The following is a 12,372-nucleotide window of genomic DNA, read 5'->3' as shown; positions in this document are numbered from 1 at the left end:
AATACAAAAAAAAAAAAAAAGAGAGAATCGCAGCATTATGTCTACGTTCATTGATTTGCTTCTCACACTGACTGCTTGTGACACATGCTGACTTCAATTTTTTTTTTCATTAAGTTCCAAATAGCAAGGCTCACATGCACATACAGGACAGAATAAGACATTTGGGGCCTAAAGGGTTCATCAACACATTGGTGGATGGGTCTATGCAGGATGCGCGCCTGATCCTGCACTTGTTTGTGATTTCACAGCACTGATGCAGTCATGAGTGGTCTGTTACATTTGGCTGATGAAACTAGTGTGTGCACAGCAGAACATCTGCTTAGATTAGAAGATTAGGCCGCGGAGGGTTAGTGCAGTACAACTACCAAAAAAAAAAAAAAAAGCGCCATGCCAGACTCCTGCAAGCTGCACTGCAGTCAAATATTAGCCACAACCCACAAACAATTGAAGTGAAGTGAAATCCGCATGATTGTGTTTTCATTGTTCTCATGACGTCTGTAAAACGGAGGGAATAGCATCCGTGTCTCAACCAAGCAGTCTGGTCTCTAACACACCACAGCAGTCAATTGCAATTAGTAATACATGGACTTGTCATTTAAATGCCCTCATTTGATTCAATTCTCAATTTATTCCATTAATGAAGAACGCGGGCTTTTGCTTCAGCTGCCCTAACTCTCCCACCTCATCCGCAGGCCCTCGCCCCCACTCTTTCCCTGAACTGTTTCCCCTTCTTTCTGTGCTGCCATGTCAATCTAATCCGCCACGGACTTTTAGAATCAGTAGTGCAGGCCCATTTAACTCAAACTAAACTAGCAATTGGACTGTTTCTTAGACCACACTTCCATCAGCACTTTTCCAACCTCTGATTGGTTGTTCAGAGCAACCTAACAAAGTATCTCTGTAGTGATCTATATGTACTACTCCATTTAAGTATATTCATCTCTGTTGAGTATGATGCATTTAATTTAGATCGTTTATGTTTGTGTCAGACCCAATGACAGCTCGGCTGTAATGCAATTAAAATGTTAGTTTTATTTTGGCGGGAGGAGGCGAGTCTGTATATTTCACAAAGCTTTTCTCGTGGGAATAAGTAACAAGTCAAAAAAAAAAGATGGATTTTCAAAATTGAACTCCAAGAGTGGGCCAAAATCCATCCATCCATCCATCCATTTTCCAAACCGCTTGATCCTCACTAGGGTCGCGGGGGGTGCTGGAGCCCATCCCAGCCATCTCCGGGCAGTAGGCGGGGGACACCCTGAATCAGTCGCCAGCCAATCGCAGGGCACACAGAGACGAACAACCATCCACGCCCACATTCACACCTAGGGACAATTTAGAGCGTCCAATCAGCCTGACATGCATGTTTTTGGAATGTGGGAGGAAACCGGAGCACCCGGAGAAAACCCACGCAGGCCCGGGGAGAACATGCAAACTCCACAGAGGGAGGCCGGAGCTGGAATCGAACCCGGTACCTCTGCACTGTGAAGCCGACGTGCTAACCACAGGACTACCGGGCCGGTGGGCCAAAATATTGAGATAAATTAGCTCTCAACATGACAGTAGTGAATCAACACATCAAAACTGAAAGATTGTTACACCTCCTTGCACCCCGTCGCTCCTCCTTTCTCCTTCACCCCACCTTAACTGCTTTCCGAATCTTTTTCTCTCTTTTTGTACAATGCTACTACTCCCACCCCTCGACTCCACCTTGCTTCTATTCTCAGGGGCCTCCGTGGCCTCATTCATTCATCACTCGTCACAAAACTAGATCGGCTATTACTCTACATGCTTCTTTTTCTCTCTCTCGCTCTCCAGTCTTTGTTTTTTTCTATTCATTCCTACCACTTTCACCCCCCCCCCTCCCCCCCCCCCCCCCCCCCGAGCAGCACATTGCTCTTCCTCCTCGTTTTGAACTCATTTTCAGTCGCTCCCCTCCCCCTTTGTCTCGCTCCAACCTATCGCCAGACGGGAGTGATTGACGAGCAAAAGGGGACTTATAAAAAGGTACTTTATAAATATATACAGTATATATAAATATATATAGAAAGAGAGAGAGAGAATTTGATAAGGCTTTGCAGGTTTTAAAAGCATAGCATCGTTTCCTTGACCATGACTCGCCACTTGACATTGGAGCAGCGTTGCAAAATTGCCACCTGACAAAATGTTTCCCTGGCCCCAACTGCAGTTAAGTTCAGCACCAGTTCGAGAGGCCTTATGGCCGCCACAACACGCACATCTTAGGCTTCCCATAACATCTTTCTTAAAACAAAGACTGGACATGACAAACCGCAGTCTTTCACAGCTGATTAAAACACCAAACATTTCGAAGCTCGGGAAATGCGCAAGGCTGCAATGGAACTCGGCACCAACAGTTTGATTCTGCTTCGAAGAGTGATAAAGCGTTATCTGGGCCGACTTTAAGTTGTGGAGCACGACAATCTTGTGTTGAAGCCAGTGAACTTTGGAAGGTGGTCATAACGTATCCCTTTTGATGAGTTGAATGACAGTTATTTAAAAAGCTGACATATCAATAGGGACTCCAGATAAGTCCTCCTCTTTGATTGAACGTTCACACAAGATAACTTAGACCAGGAAATTCCATCAATGCTATTGTGGAGCAAAATAGGACAACACATTTCCTCACCAGATATATGACAAAAGTGCTGTTTTAAATATGGACAAAATACATGCTCTCAATATATTTCCTTTTTGATAATACATTTTTCAATGCCCGTATAAAAGATTCACTGTCCTAAACCAACAGCTCAGGGTTTGAAGCAAACAACAAAATAACCACATTTTTTTTCACAATGCAAAGGGTTGTTTTGCATCAAAATTACCATTCAAGGACGGTACAAAATTGCTGAACAAGAATCCAACAGCAAATGCAAGTACTCATTTTGTAGTTTTTTTCCCCACAAAAATCAACTCACTCAAAATTATAATATTAAGAGATTCTATGTTTGTCCTACACACAATTCCAAATTCGCAATAAAAAGGCCTACTCATGTAGTATAGGGCAGTGGAGCGCAATTAAGACATGTCTGCCATCTAGTGGTGACTGGTGATAAAACTTAAAATTAGTTGGCCCCTGTATATTCGCAGCTCGCCATATTCGTGTTTTTTTTTTCTTCAGATTTGTTTTTTTAAAGGGATTTTCTTTCCCGTTTCTGCATTTTTTAATCAAGGGGCCACTCAATGTGGTTGCAGGCCATCCGTTTTTTTTCTGTTGGGCGCTGTAGTGTAATTTCAATAGGAAATATTGTCCGTGTGAGCATTGAGAAGATTGGAAGACTGGAGAGTGTTGAGGAAGGAGTACTTGTACTTAGCTTCTTTTGGATGGTTTTTCGCCGCAGGCAACAGCCACCAAGCTGGTCCAAGGATATTCGAATGAGTTCTTCCCACCTTGTTCCAAACAGCAGTCATCCAGGGTGCTGTCATATCAACAGTGCGTTGAGTACATTTGAATCTGAATGCTTTGTTTTCTCAAGTTTCTTCTAAAGTCAATTGCAGATTCTTACTGACTACTCCCACTTCTGACTGGAGCAGAGTGATGAATAGTGTACTTTAAATCCATCCATTCATTTTCTACTTCATGTATCGTGTTCAGGCTCACTCGAGGGAGCTGGAAACCCATCACAGGCTGCTGGCTTTGGGCAAAAATTACGCCGTTGCAGAGTATATATAGTATAGAGACGGACTGGCAATTCACACAGTCACTGAGAAGAACTACATACCTGTCAACTTTTCGGAGCGCCAACCTGTATAAACTACCAAAAAAATCCTTATAAAGAGCAAAAAATCCTTATAACATACCAAAGCATTTTATATGTCAAACTAACAACAGAAAAAAAGCCCACGAAATTTTCAATATTTATTTTAGATCTCCGTAATACAATGTCTGGTTAATGTCTAATCATCATTCTACTTAGTGGCATTACTGGGTTCAGAGTTGTATTCCTGCGTTACTTTTTTCACCAACTCCAAATGCTGACCCATTGGCTCGAAGTTTCAGCATCAATTCATATTTACTTTGGAAATGAAAGCATTCGAGTAGACTCGCACCATTCTGGGCAAAAGCAAACGGAACTACCTGTTGGGGGGGGGGGGGGTGTCAGAATCCGTATGATTTGTGCGATACGGCCATATAGTAAGATTCACCACAAAATCCGTATGAACTATGGCTAAACCGTATGAGTTGACAGGTATGGAACTAAATCCAAACAGCCTGCCTTCAGGCAGAGTACGACTACACCATAGGTGTCAAACTCAGGTCCTGGAAGGTCGCTGTCTTGCTGTTTTCCAAGTCTCTTTGTTGCAACACACCTGATTCAAATGAACAGGTTCAATGTCAGGCTTCCGCAGAGCTTGCTGATGATCTGATCATTTGAATCAGGTGTGTTGCAACAGGGAGACTTGGAAAACATGCAGGACACCTATGCTACACTGCCAGTGATCCTTCTTAGCGGGACGACGTAACATTTAAGGCTTTCGAAGCCATCTTGTTGAAAACAGGTCGCCCCCTAACGTTGAAGCCGGGACGCTGCAGCTCGCCATTCTGTGAACCAAAAACATTGTGGAGCATTTATAAACATAAGAACAGAAGGAATCTGTTTTGAAACACTGAAAATGAGACAGAACTTCCTTCTTCGCGTCTCCTGTTTTAATCACATGAGCATAGTCAAGGAGTCCAAACGACCGTTGCGATGAATGAAACGGCATATTTTTGGTAATTTCTCTCCCCCACCGTCACGTAAACAGGAAAAAGTCATTTAAAAAGACAGAGTGAATAATTAGGGACAATCAACATTTAATTTCATGCAGTGAGAAGTGACGTTTGGTTGCGGCATAGTTTTGAAAACAAACGATGGCAAATTTGAGCCAGGGTGAAATGGCAACACAATCATTTGGTAACATTGACGCATCAATAATAAATCACGAAGTTCGACTTTCCGACATTTATAAATAATTATTTTTGAAAAAGAAAAATCTTCATATACAATACAGTATGCTCATGCTTATTTCGTGCATGATCCTAACGGTCAGAAGAAATCATGATGATGGTGGCTATGTAAGATATATACTGCATGATGAATGCTGTACATGCCTTTTTAATATTTGTAATAAATATTTAGATGGTATTCATAAATAGTAGGTAGATAAATCACATGGATTTGGGAGAATGGCTCATTGAAATTTTGTTTGTTGGTTATACAATATACTTGGCACGGGAAAGAAGGATTTGAAAAACAATAAACTTTTAGGGCAGGCATTTGGCATCACATGAAGAAGACATTGAAACAGCTGTAAGGACTGTGGAGACACACAACTAAGTGGCGCCAGGCTTCAGGAGCCAGTCAAAACGAACTTTCATTTGATCGTTAAAAAAAAAAAGGACAGGGAAGCAATATTGTCTCCTGGTGGAACACAGAGGCTACAGGTGAGTGGCAGGGTGGTGCGCACGGCGTGGAGGCTATAGTTGCCGAATTGGAGGAAGGTTGAGGGTTTCCAGAGCACTGTGGTAGAGCTCCCGTAAGGCTCTCAACAGATACAGGCGGCAGAACATCTGGTTGAAGAGATGAGGCAACGGCTCCTGCGAGCAAAGACGGCAAAGGGAGTCCAACGTAATATTTGAAGAATACAGATTCACAATGTTCCCGTGCAATATCATTTTAGCTATTTGCTGAGATACGCAATGAAGAACGCAGCGTGGTAAACTCTTCAAGCTGATGCAAAGAAAAGTCAGGATCCCTATTGGCCGTGGTTAGCAGCTTATAAATGTTTTATGATGCCGACAGTTCAACCCTCCAATGGATTCTATTTCCATTTCTGGTGGGGAAATGACATTGTAAATATGAACAAATGAGGGGCGTGCGCGTCTTCAACCTACAAAGTTTCGTCGTGCAAGTTATTTGTAATGGTCTCTGAACTCATTTCCTTGAAAGAACTACAAACATGGCCTCACCCCCAGGACGTGGACTCTGTTGTAGTACGAGCTGAAGTCTTTACTGAGAGACACCAGAAACTTACAAATCTGAGCGGGGAGAAATTAAACGAGCGATGAAGTAAATGACTCGACATTCTATGCAAAATGTCATTACTGGTGTCACCTGACCTGCTCGGTTTTGAGATTGACTCGAGCCCCTCCCCCTTCGCAGTCCAACACTTGTCCCGATTGGTCCAGCAATTCAGAGAAGGGAATGAGGTAATTGAAGAGGAGGAGCCACTCACCCTGCAAATCCAAACACGGATGTAATGCCCCAAAGTCTTTTCATAGCATGAAAGGAACAGTGAAAAAAAAAAAAGTCTTATAACTTCAATACATACGAATTTAATGAAAGGGTACCTCTTCTTTGAGGGCAGAAAAGTCTAGTTCTGAGCCATCAGGGATTTCTGGGTACAAACCTGCAAATAGGAAAGAACATCAAATACTGTACATTTGGAAGACCAAGCTTTTTGCTCTGCTTTCTTTAGAGATTAGGAAATGAGGTATATTCTGGAAAATATTGTTTTTGATGGTTTATTATGCTCTCATGATATTTCCTGTTGCCATCAAACTATATTCTGGTTTTGCATGTGTTTTTATGCATTTAAAATATGCAGCCCAGCTACCTCAACATTGATAATTCCTCAGGCCTCTTATCTAAAGTTGGACAAAATGTTGTTACTTCAAGCATGTATTGCCACATCTATGCCTAGGTTTGACTTTTTCTCTGACCTTTGTGAATCATGTTGATTCAAAGTCTGGACTCTCACCTTTTTCCACTCCGCGGTCGTAGCTATCGAACAGCGTGTGCAGTCTGGCGCAGTTGTACATCACAAACACGCCACCTCTCGGTCCCTTGGTGGACACGCCCCCTTCTCTCTGGACATCCAAAGTGACCTGAACAGACAGACCTGTATTGTCTCATACTAACATTGATGTCTTGGTTTTCAAAGCAAACTTGAACACGTAAATAAATAAATACAATCTTTCAGGAGCTGTATGAAACGCTCTGTCATGTTTTAGACTCACCGGACTGGTGTGGACTGTTGAGAGAAGCTCAAATCTGATTGTGGCCGAGCTCATGACCCTGATGATGTCATCCCATGTCTGACCTACAAAGAGGTGAAGGAAAAATGCCATTAATTTACTGCAGGTACTGATCGATTTTATTCGTCACATGTGCACACACACACACACACACCCACACACACACACACCTTCAACTTGATCTCCATACTTCATCTCTGAAGCCTCTTTCATTTGACCTCTTCTAAGCCTGTTGAAAAGACCAAAGGGGAATTAAACAAAAAACCTTAATGATGAAATGTAGTTGAAACACCAAAATACCAGCAAGCATCCTGTCAAAGGAATTTAACAGCATGTGCATGTTACTGCAAAAAGAAAAAAAATAAGGACAGAATGTGTGGCGAGAAGGCAGGAGGAGAAGGAACACTGTTTGAAGATGAAGGTGTATCTTACTGCAGATACTGTGCAGAAGAGAGTTGAGAAGGAGTCTTGACAGGCCCACACACCAGATGTCTCTGCAAACACCCAAGAAGAGCAGGTAAAAATAGTAACAAACGTCCGTGCGCATGCGCGCACGTGTGCGCGCGCGTGTGTGTGTGATTACCTGAGTGTGCGTCGCCCCGCTGGCTCTCCACAGCATCGCGATCTGCTGCTGGCGGAACTCATCCTGGCAGGAAGTCACGTGCAACGCTGTTGCCACGGCAACCTGCAAAACGTTACCAAATCTGTCGAAATCTTTCATCCATTGCTCTGTTGTGTGCCATTATATTTAATACGTCGCGTGTCTCTGTAATCACGTGTGCGGTGTCTTACGGTGCAGTCAGCTGCGGCGAGGTCCAGTTGTGCCAGATGCGAAACGCTGTCTCTGTGGACTGAACGCACATGCACCAATTATCTGTTAGTAGCAAATATGGACAAAAGGACACACTGCTTAATTAACTCATCAATCTGGGGTTGGATTAGACACGCCATCATGTAAGAAAGAAATGTTTGTTCAAAACACGCGAGTAGTTTTAGATCTACAAACATTTGCGTAACCATGTGTACTTACTCCAACACTACGTTTTAATTCGAACCTTTGGTGTTGAGCACCCAGCAGTGTTTTCTAATAACAAGGCGCCACTAAATGTTTCTTTTGTAAATAATAATACAAAATGATCATTTAATTAGTGTGTAGCATTCCAGAAGATGTGAAGGCAAGCCTGAATGGTTGTTGGTTCATTCGTGCACTGTGATTGGCCGGGGAGTGGCAACCAATCGAAAATCTATACGTGTCAAGTCAAGTCAAGTCAACAGTATTTATAGAGCACTTTCAAACAGCCATCGCTGCATACAAAGTGCTGTACATGGAGCAATTTAACATGCACAATAAACAGTAAGACAAATCGGTAATAAAGGCGGTAGAAAGCACCAAACAGTAAAACCAAGAACAAATCTAAGTCATGCTGAGTCGAATGCCAAAGAATACAAGTGAGTTTTGAGGAGGGTTTTGAAGATGGGCAGCGAGGAGGCTTGCCGAATGTTCAGTGGGAGGTCATTCCAGAGGGAGGGACCAGCAACAGAAAAGGCTCGATCCCCTCTGAGCCTCAGTTTAGTTCTTGGTACTTCTAATAAAGTCTGGTCCACAGTAGGGGCGGATGAGCTCAGAGAGGTAAGGTGGCGCGAGATTATTCAGAGATTTGAAAACAAATAAGAGGATCTTGAAAATAACTCTAAAATGAATGGGGAGCCAGTGAAGGGATGCCAGAGTAGGAGTTATGTGCTCCCTCTTACGAGTACCAGTCAAGAGGCGAGCAGCGGCATTCTGGACCAGCTGAAGGCGCTTAATGGAGGACTGGCTGACTCCAAAGTAAAGGGCATTGCAGTAATCGAGCCGGGATGTGACAAAGGCATGAATTACTGTCTCAAAGTGTTCATGTGAGAGGAGAGGTTTTATTTTGGCCAGCTGTCTAAGGTGAAAGAAGCTGGATTTAACAACGGCACCAATTTGCCGATCGAGTTTGAAATCACTGTCCAGTTTAAGGCCAAAGTTTGAGACTGTTGACTTAAGATAAGGAGACAGGGGGCCCAAGTCTACAGGATGGAATGTACAAGGGCCACTGGGACCAAACAATATCACCTCTGTCTTCTTTTCATTGAATCTCAAGAAATTTTGTGCCATCCAGGTTTTGATTTCTTCCAGACAGGATAGGAGTGGCCTTAATGAGAAGGCGTCTTTCTTGCTCAGTGGGACATAGATCTGGCAGTCATCTGCATAGCAGTGGAAGGGAATACCATGTTTCCTTAAGATGGAACCCAATGGGAGCAGATACAGCCAGAACAGCAGAGGCCCCAGAATTGAGCCCTGTGGAACACCACATGACAGGGGAGCAGTGCGTGACTCAGAGCAGCCAAGGCTGACACAGAAGGTTCTGTCAGCTAAATAGGACCTAAACCACTCAAGAGCACTGCCGCCAATGCCCACCAAGTGCTGCAAACGAGTCAGCAGAATACTGTGATCCACGGTATCAAATGCTGCAGTTAAGTCCAATAAAACTAGACACACGTGGTCTCCAGAGTCATTTGCCAGGAGGATGTCATTAGAAACGCGTAACAGGGCTGACTCCGTGACACGTGTGTGTGTGGGGTCCATTTAGAACAGGGTTGTCCAAACTCGGTCCGATGTCCCTGCCTGTTTTCCATCTCTCCCTGCCCTTGAGGACCGAGTTTGGACACCCCTGATTTAGAACATGGTTACTTGGCCGTACCTTACCTGTGCAGGTTCCCAGACTAGGATCATACCCTTGTAGCCCCTCATCCTGGAACACTCGTTTTAAGTTTATCCTGACTGCTCCTTCATTCTCGCCCTTGTCTACCTTCTTCCTGCCCGGCCCTCCGCTCATCCTTCTGTCTCTCTCAATTTCCCTCTCTCTGTAAGGCGACTTCTCTAGCGCTTCCTGGATCTTCTCCTCCCGCCCCTCATTGGTCCAACAGGCTGGGGATGTTGGCCAGTCGATGCCCAGAGTGCAGAGGAAGTTGACAATGCTGCTGTCTTCGGGCAGCAGGGGGCACAGGGACACTGTAAAGCTGAGACAGGAGGCAAGATGGACAGCTTGTTTCAAATGTCATAGCTACCATACCTAAAAGAAGAGTGATTATTACAATATCAGGTAAATGCCACACAGGCAATATCATTTTGATCATTTATAGCTTTAGTTATTTTTAAATCATCATCAGTATGATTATGTTTGGCAGTGTTGTTGTTGGTACTGTAGTAGTAGTGGGAGTAATATAGGATACAGTATATTGTTGCTGTCTTATGTAACACATCTGTCTATGTTTTTCTATTTAATTCTGTGTTAAATAATGTTTAGGAAGTAAATTTAAAAAAAAGAGATGAGAATTATTTTTCAACAAGTGGTCTAGTGAAAAAAAAATTAATCAATCGGACTGATGTGAGAAATCATAACAAGGAACTTACCCTTGCCCTCTCAACAGCGACCCCATGTGGTCGGCCAGCAGAATGGTCCTGAGTTGTCCCAGACTGAGGCTATCAGGAGTCGGGGGTTCAGGTTTTGGGTGCAGGGCCGGACAGTTGAGCAGCACGCAGCCTTGCCTCTGAGCAGCGGGCACCAGGTACTCGGTAGCTCCGCCGTCCAGGACAGCCTTGAAGGCGGCGGCACGGTCCACCCTCACCCTCAGACCTTCATCCACCACCTCCCCGCCTGCCACAGGGAGAACCCCACAGCCTTGTACCGACAGAATCCTGGACATCACTGCCGGAGGCACCTGAGAATAAACAAAAAATAATAAACTGTTTTCTTGTAGTTGATGTTTGAACAAGCATTCATGTTGTAAAAGTGATTTCGTGATTTAACGTCATATTGGAAACCAGAGGTATGTGTCGCATATATGGAAAAAAAATCAGAATTGAGCTGCAGTGTGAACGTATCTTATATAATTAAGTGTGAATGATTGTTTGTCTATATATAATCGCAGGTAATGTTACAGAGTCTTACAATAAAAATAATAAATAATTGTTAGAAAAAAACAAATGTCTTGTTTTTCTTGAGCACTTTGTCTTACTACATAACTGTATTTAATGAGAAAATGCAATGGATAGTTTGATTTTTGTACACACGAATGCACACAAACACAGTTGCAGCAATGCGTGAGAGTCTGACCCATAATGTGATCTACCGCTCACGGGTCCATGATTACTGCCTCTAGCAAAATGTCTGGTCGATCCTGATGGCCCTTCCTTTAAATACGACTTTGTGTGTGTGCGTGTGTGTGTGTGTTTATTTTCTGCAAATAGATCCTATAAATTAGTGTTTTGGAATTTGGGTATGTTGGTGTCAGTACTTTATAGAACACATTTTTAACCTACAAAGTATTCCTATAAATACCAGAAAAAATAAAGTAATGCTTTTCCAGTTCTGTATCCTTTTTTATTTTATTTTAAGCACTGAGTTTTAATATAGCTGATCCTTTCTGTAGTCCACAAAATCCTACTGTTTGGGGGGTTAAATGAACAATGTTGTGCCCTAGTCAACACGAATGGTATGCACAGTGTGTTCGTATGAGTTCTTATCAACGTTGAGTGCATTTGTTAAGGATGTGGCCGTTTAGTTGATTTGATTTGATGTGCTAAATAAGAATGTGGTGTAATGAGCCAGCAGCCAACCTGTCCGTCCGCATAGAGCGTGTTGAGCATGCTACTCGGTGACAAGAAGTCTCGTGTTCGGAGGTTCTTGGCGCTGCTCTCCTTGAACCACAGTTTCTCCTTCTCCGGCTCTGGGAACATCCTCTCGCTGTCCCTCCGGCCAGAGTCATGGGCATTTCCACGCGTGGTCCGCAGTGCGGAGCTCAGCGCTCGGACCGTGGGAGTGATACGGAGGGGCGAAGACGACTCTTCGATGTTCTCCATCGTTATCATAATAACACAAACGTAGCTAGAAGCACATCCGCGCCATGCTAATACAACACTCCCGTGCTGAGTGGCAATCCGGGTTTGGCAACTGGACGCGGTCGACAGAAAACAGGAAGAGTCGAATGCTGGTCGATGTCAGATGTGTTGGGTAAAGTGGAAAGGGCGCATTGGCTATTTTTTCCCCCCAATCGGAAAGATTTGCTTCAACTTGTGTTCCCCATCGGTTATGTTTCCGAGATGGACAGAGGCGTTGTTTGGCGGTTTGTTTTGCGTTTTGTTTTTCTCTGGAACATAAATTGTCTACTTTTTGTTTCACCCTGACAGTATTATATTAATAATAATAATAATAATCATCATCATCATCATCATCCAATTGCTAATCCGTCTATTACCACAAGTATCGAGGGCGTGCCGTGCTGGAGACAATATTAATAATGATAATAATAAT

The 12,372-nt window shown here is 43.5% G+C and overlaps 1 protein-coding gene across 2 annotated transcripts; it reads right to left on the bottom strand.

Moving 5' to 3' along the window:
- Positions 1-4,790: 4,790 nt before the first annotated feature.
- Positions 4,791-12,100, bottom strand: dalrd3 (DALR anticodon binding domain containing 3). Of its 2 annotated transcripts, XM_086108270.1 has the most exons (13): positions 11,679-12,100; positions 10,473-10,780; positions 9,765-10,078; positions 7,826-7,884; positions 7,617-7,718; positions 7,466-7,527; positions 7,204-7,262; positions 7,016-7,098; positions 6,757-6,883; positions 6,347-6,405; positions 6,116-6,232; positions 5,966-6,034; positions 4,791-5,593 (listed from the first exon to the last, which is right to left on the bottom strand). In XM_086108270.1, exons 1-13 carry the CDS (start codon positions 11,928-11,930, stop codon positions 5,474-5,476), a joined length of 1,731 nt encoding a protein of 576 aa, XP_085964396.1. In that variant the 5' UTR covers positions 11,931-12,100; the 3' UTR covers positions 4,791-5,473. The 2 variants fall into 2 exon arrangements, with proteins under 2 accessions (XP_085964396.1, XP_085964404.1); XM_086108278.1 differs by lacking the exons at positions 4,791-5,593; positions 5,966-6,034 and having other exon boundaries at positions 6,328-6,405.
- Between the last annotated feature and the right edge of the window lie 272 nt (positions 12,101-12,372).

Source organism: Hippocampus guttulatus, chromosome 1 (genome assembly GCF_054856545.1).
Source record: "Hippocampus guttulatus isolate MCC_2025c chromosome 1, RoL_Hgut_1.0, whole genome shotgun sequence".
In the NCBI taxonomy this organism is placed as follows: Eukaryota; Metazoa; Chordata; class Actinopteri; order Syngnathiformes; family Syngnathidae; genus Hippocampus; species Hippocampus guttulatus.
The sequence above is the reverse complement of the archived record's forward strand: the minus strand, read 5'-3'. Positions and strand labels throughout refer to the sequence as shown.

Bases quoted from the DNA above. Each gene is read 5' to 3' on its own strand.
- dalrd3 (XM_086108270.1), bottom strand. From the start codon at position 11,930: ATGATAACGATGGAGAACATCGAAGAGTCGTCTTCGCCCCTCCGTATC. The intron at 6,233-6,346 runs GTACCCTTTCAT...TTGGATTTGCAG, and splicing joins TTTCTGCCCTCAAAGAAGAG to GGTGAGTGGCTCCTCCTCTT. The intron at 6,035-6,115 runs GTCAGGTGACAC...CTCCCCGCTCAG, and splicing joins TCAATCTCAAAACCGAGCAG to ATTTGTAAGTTTCTGGTGTC.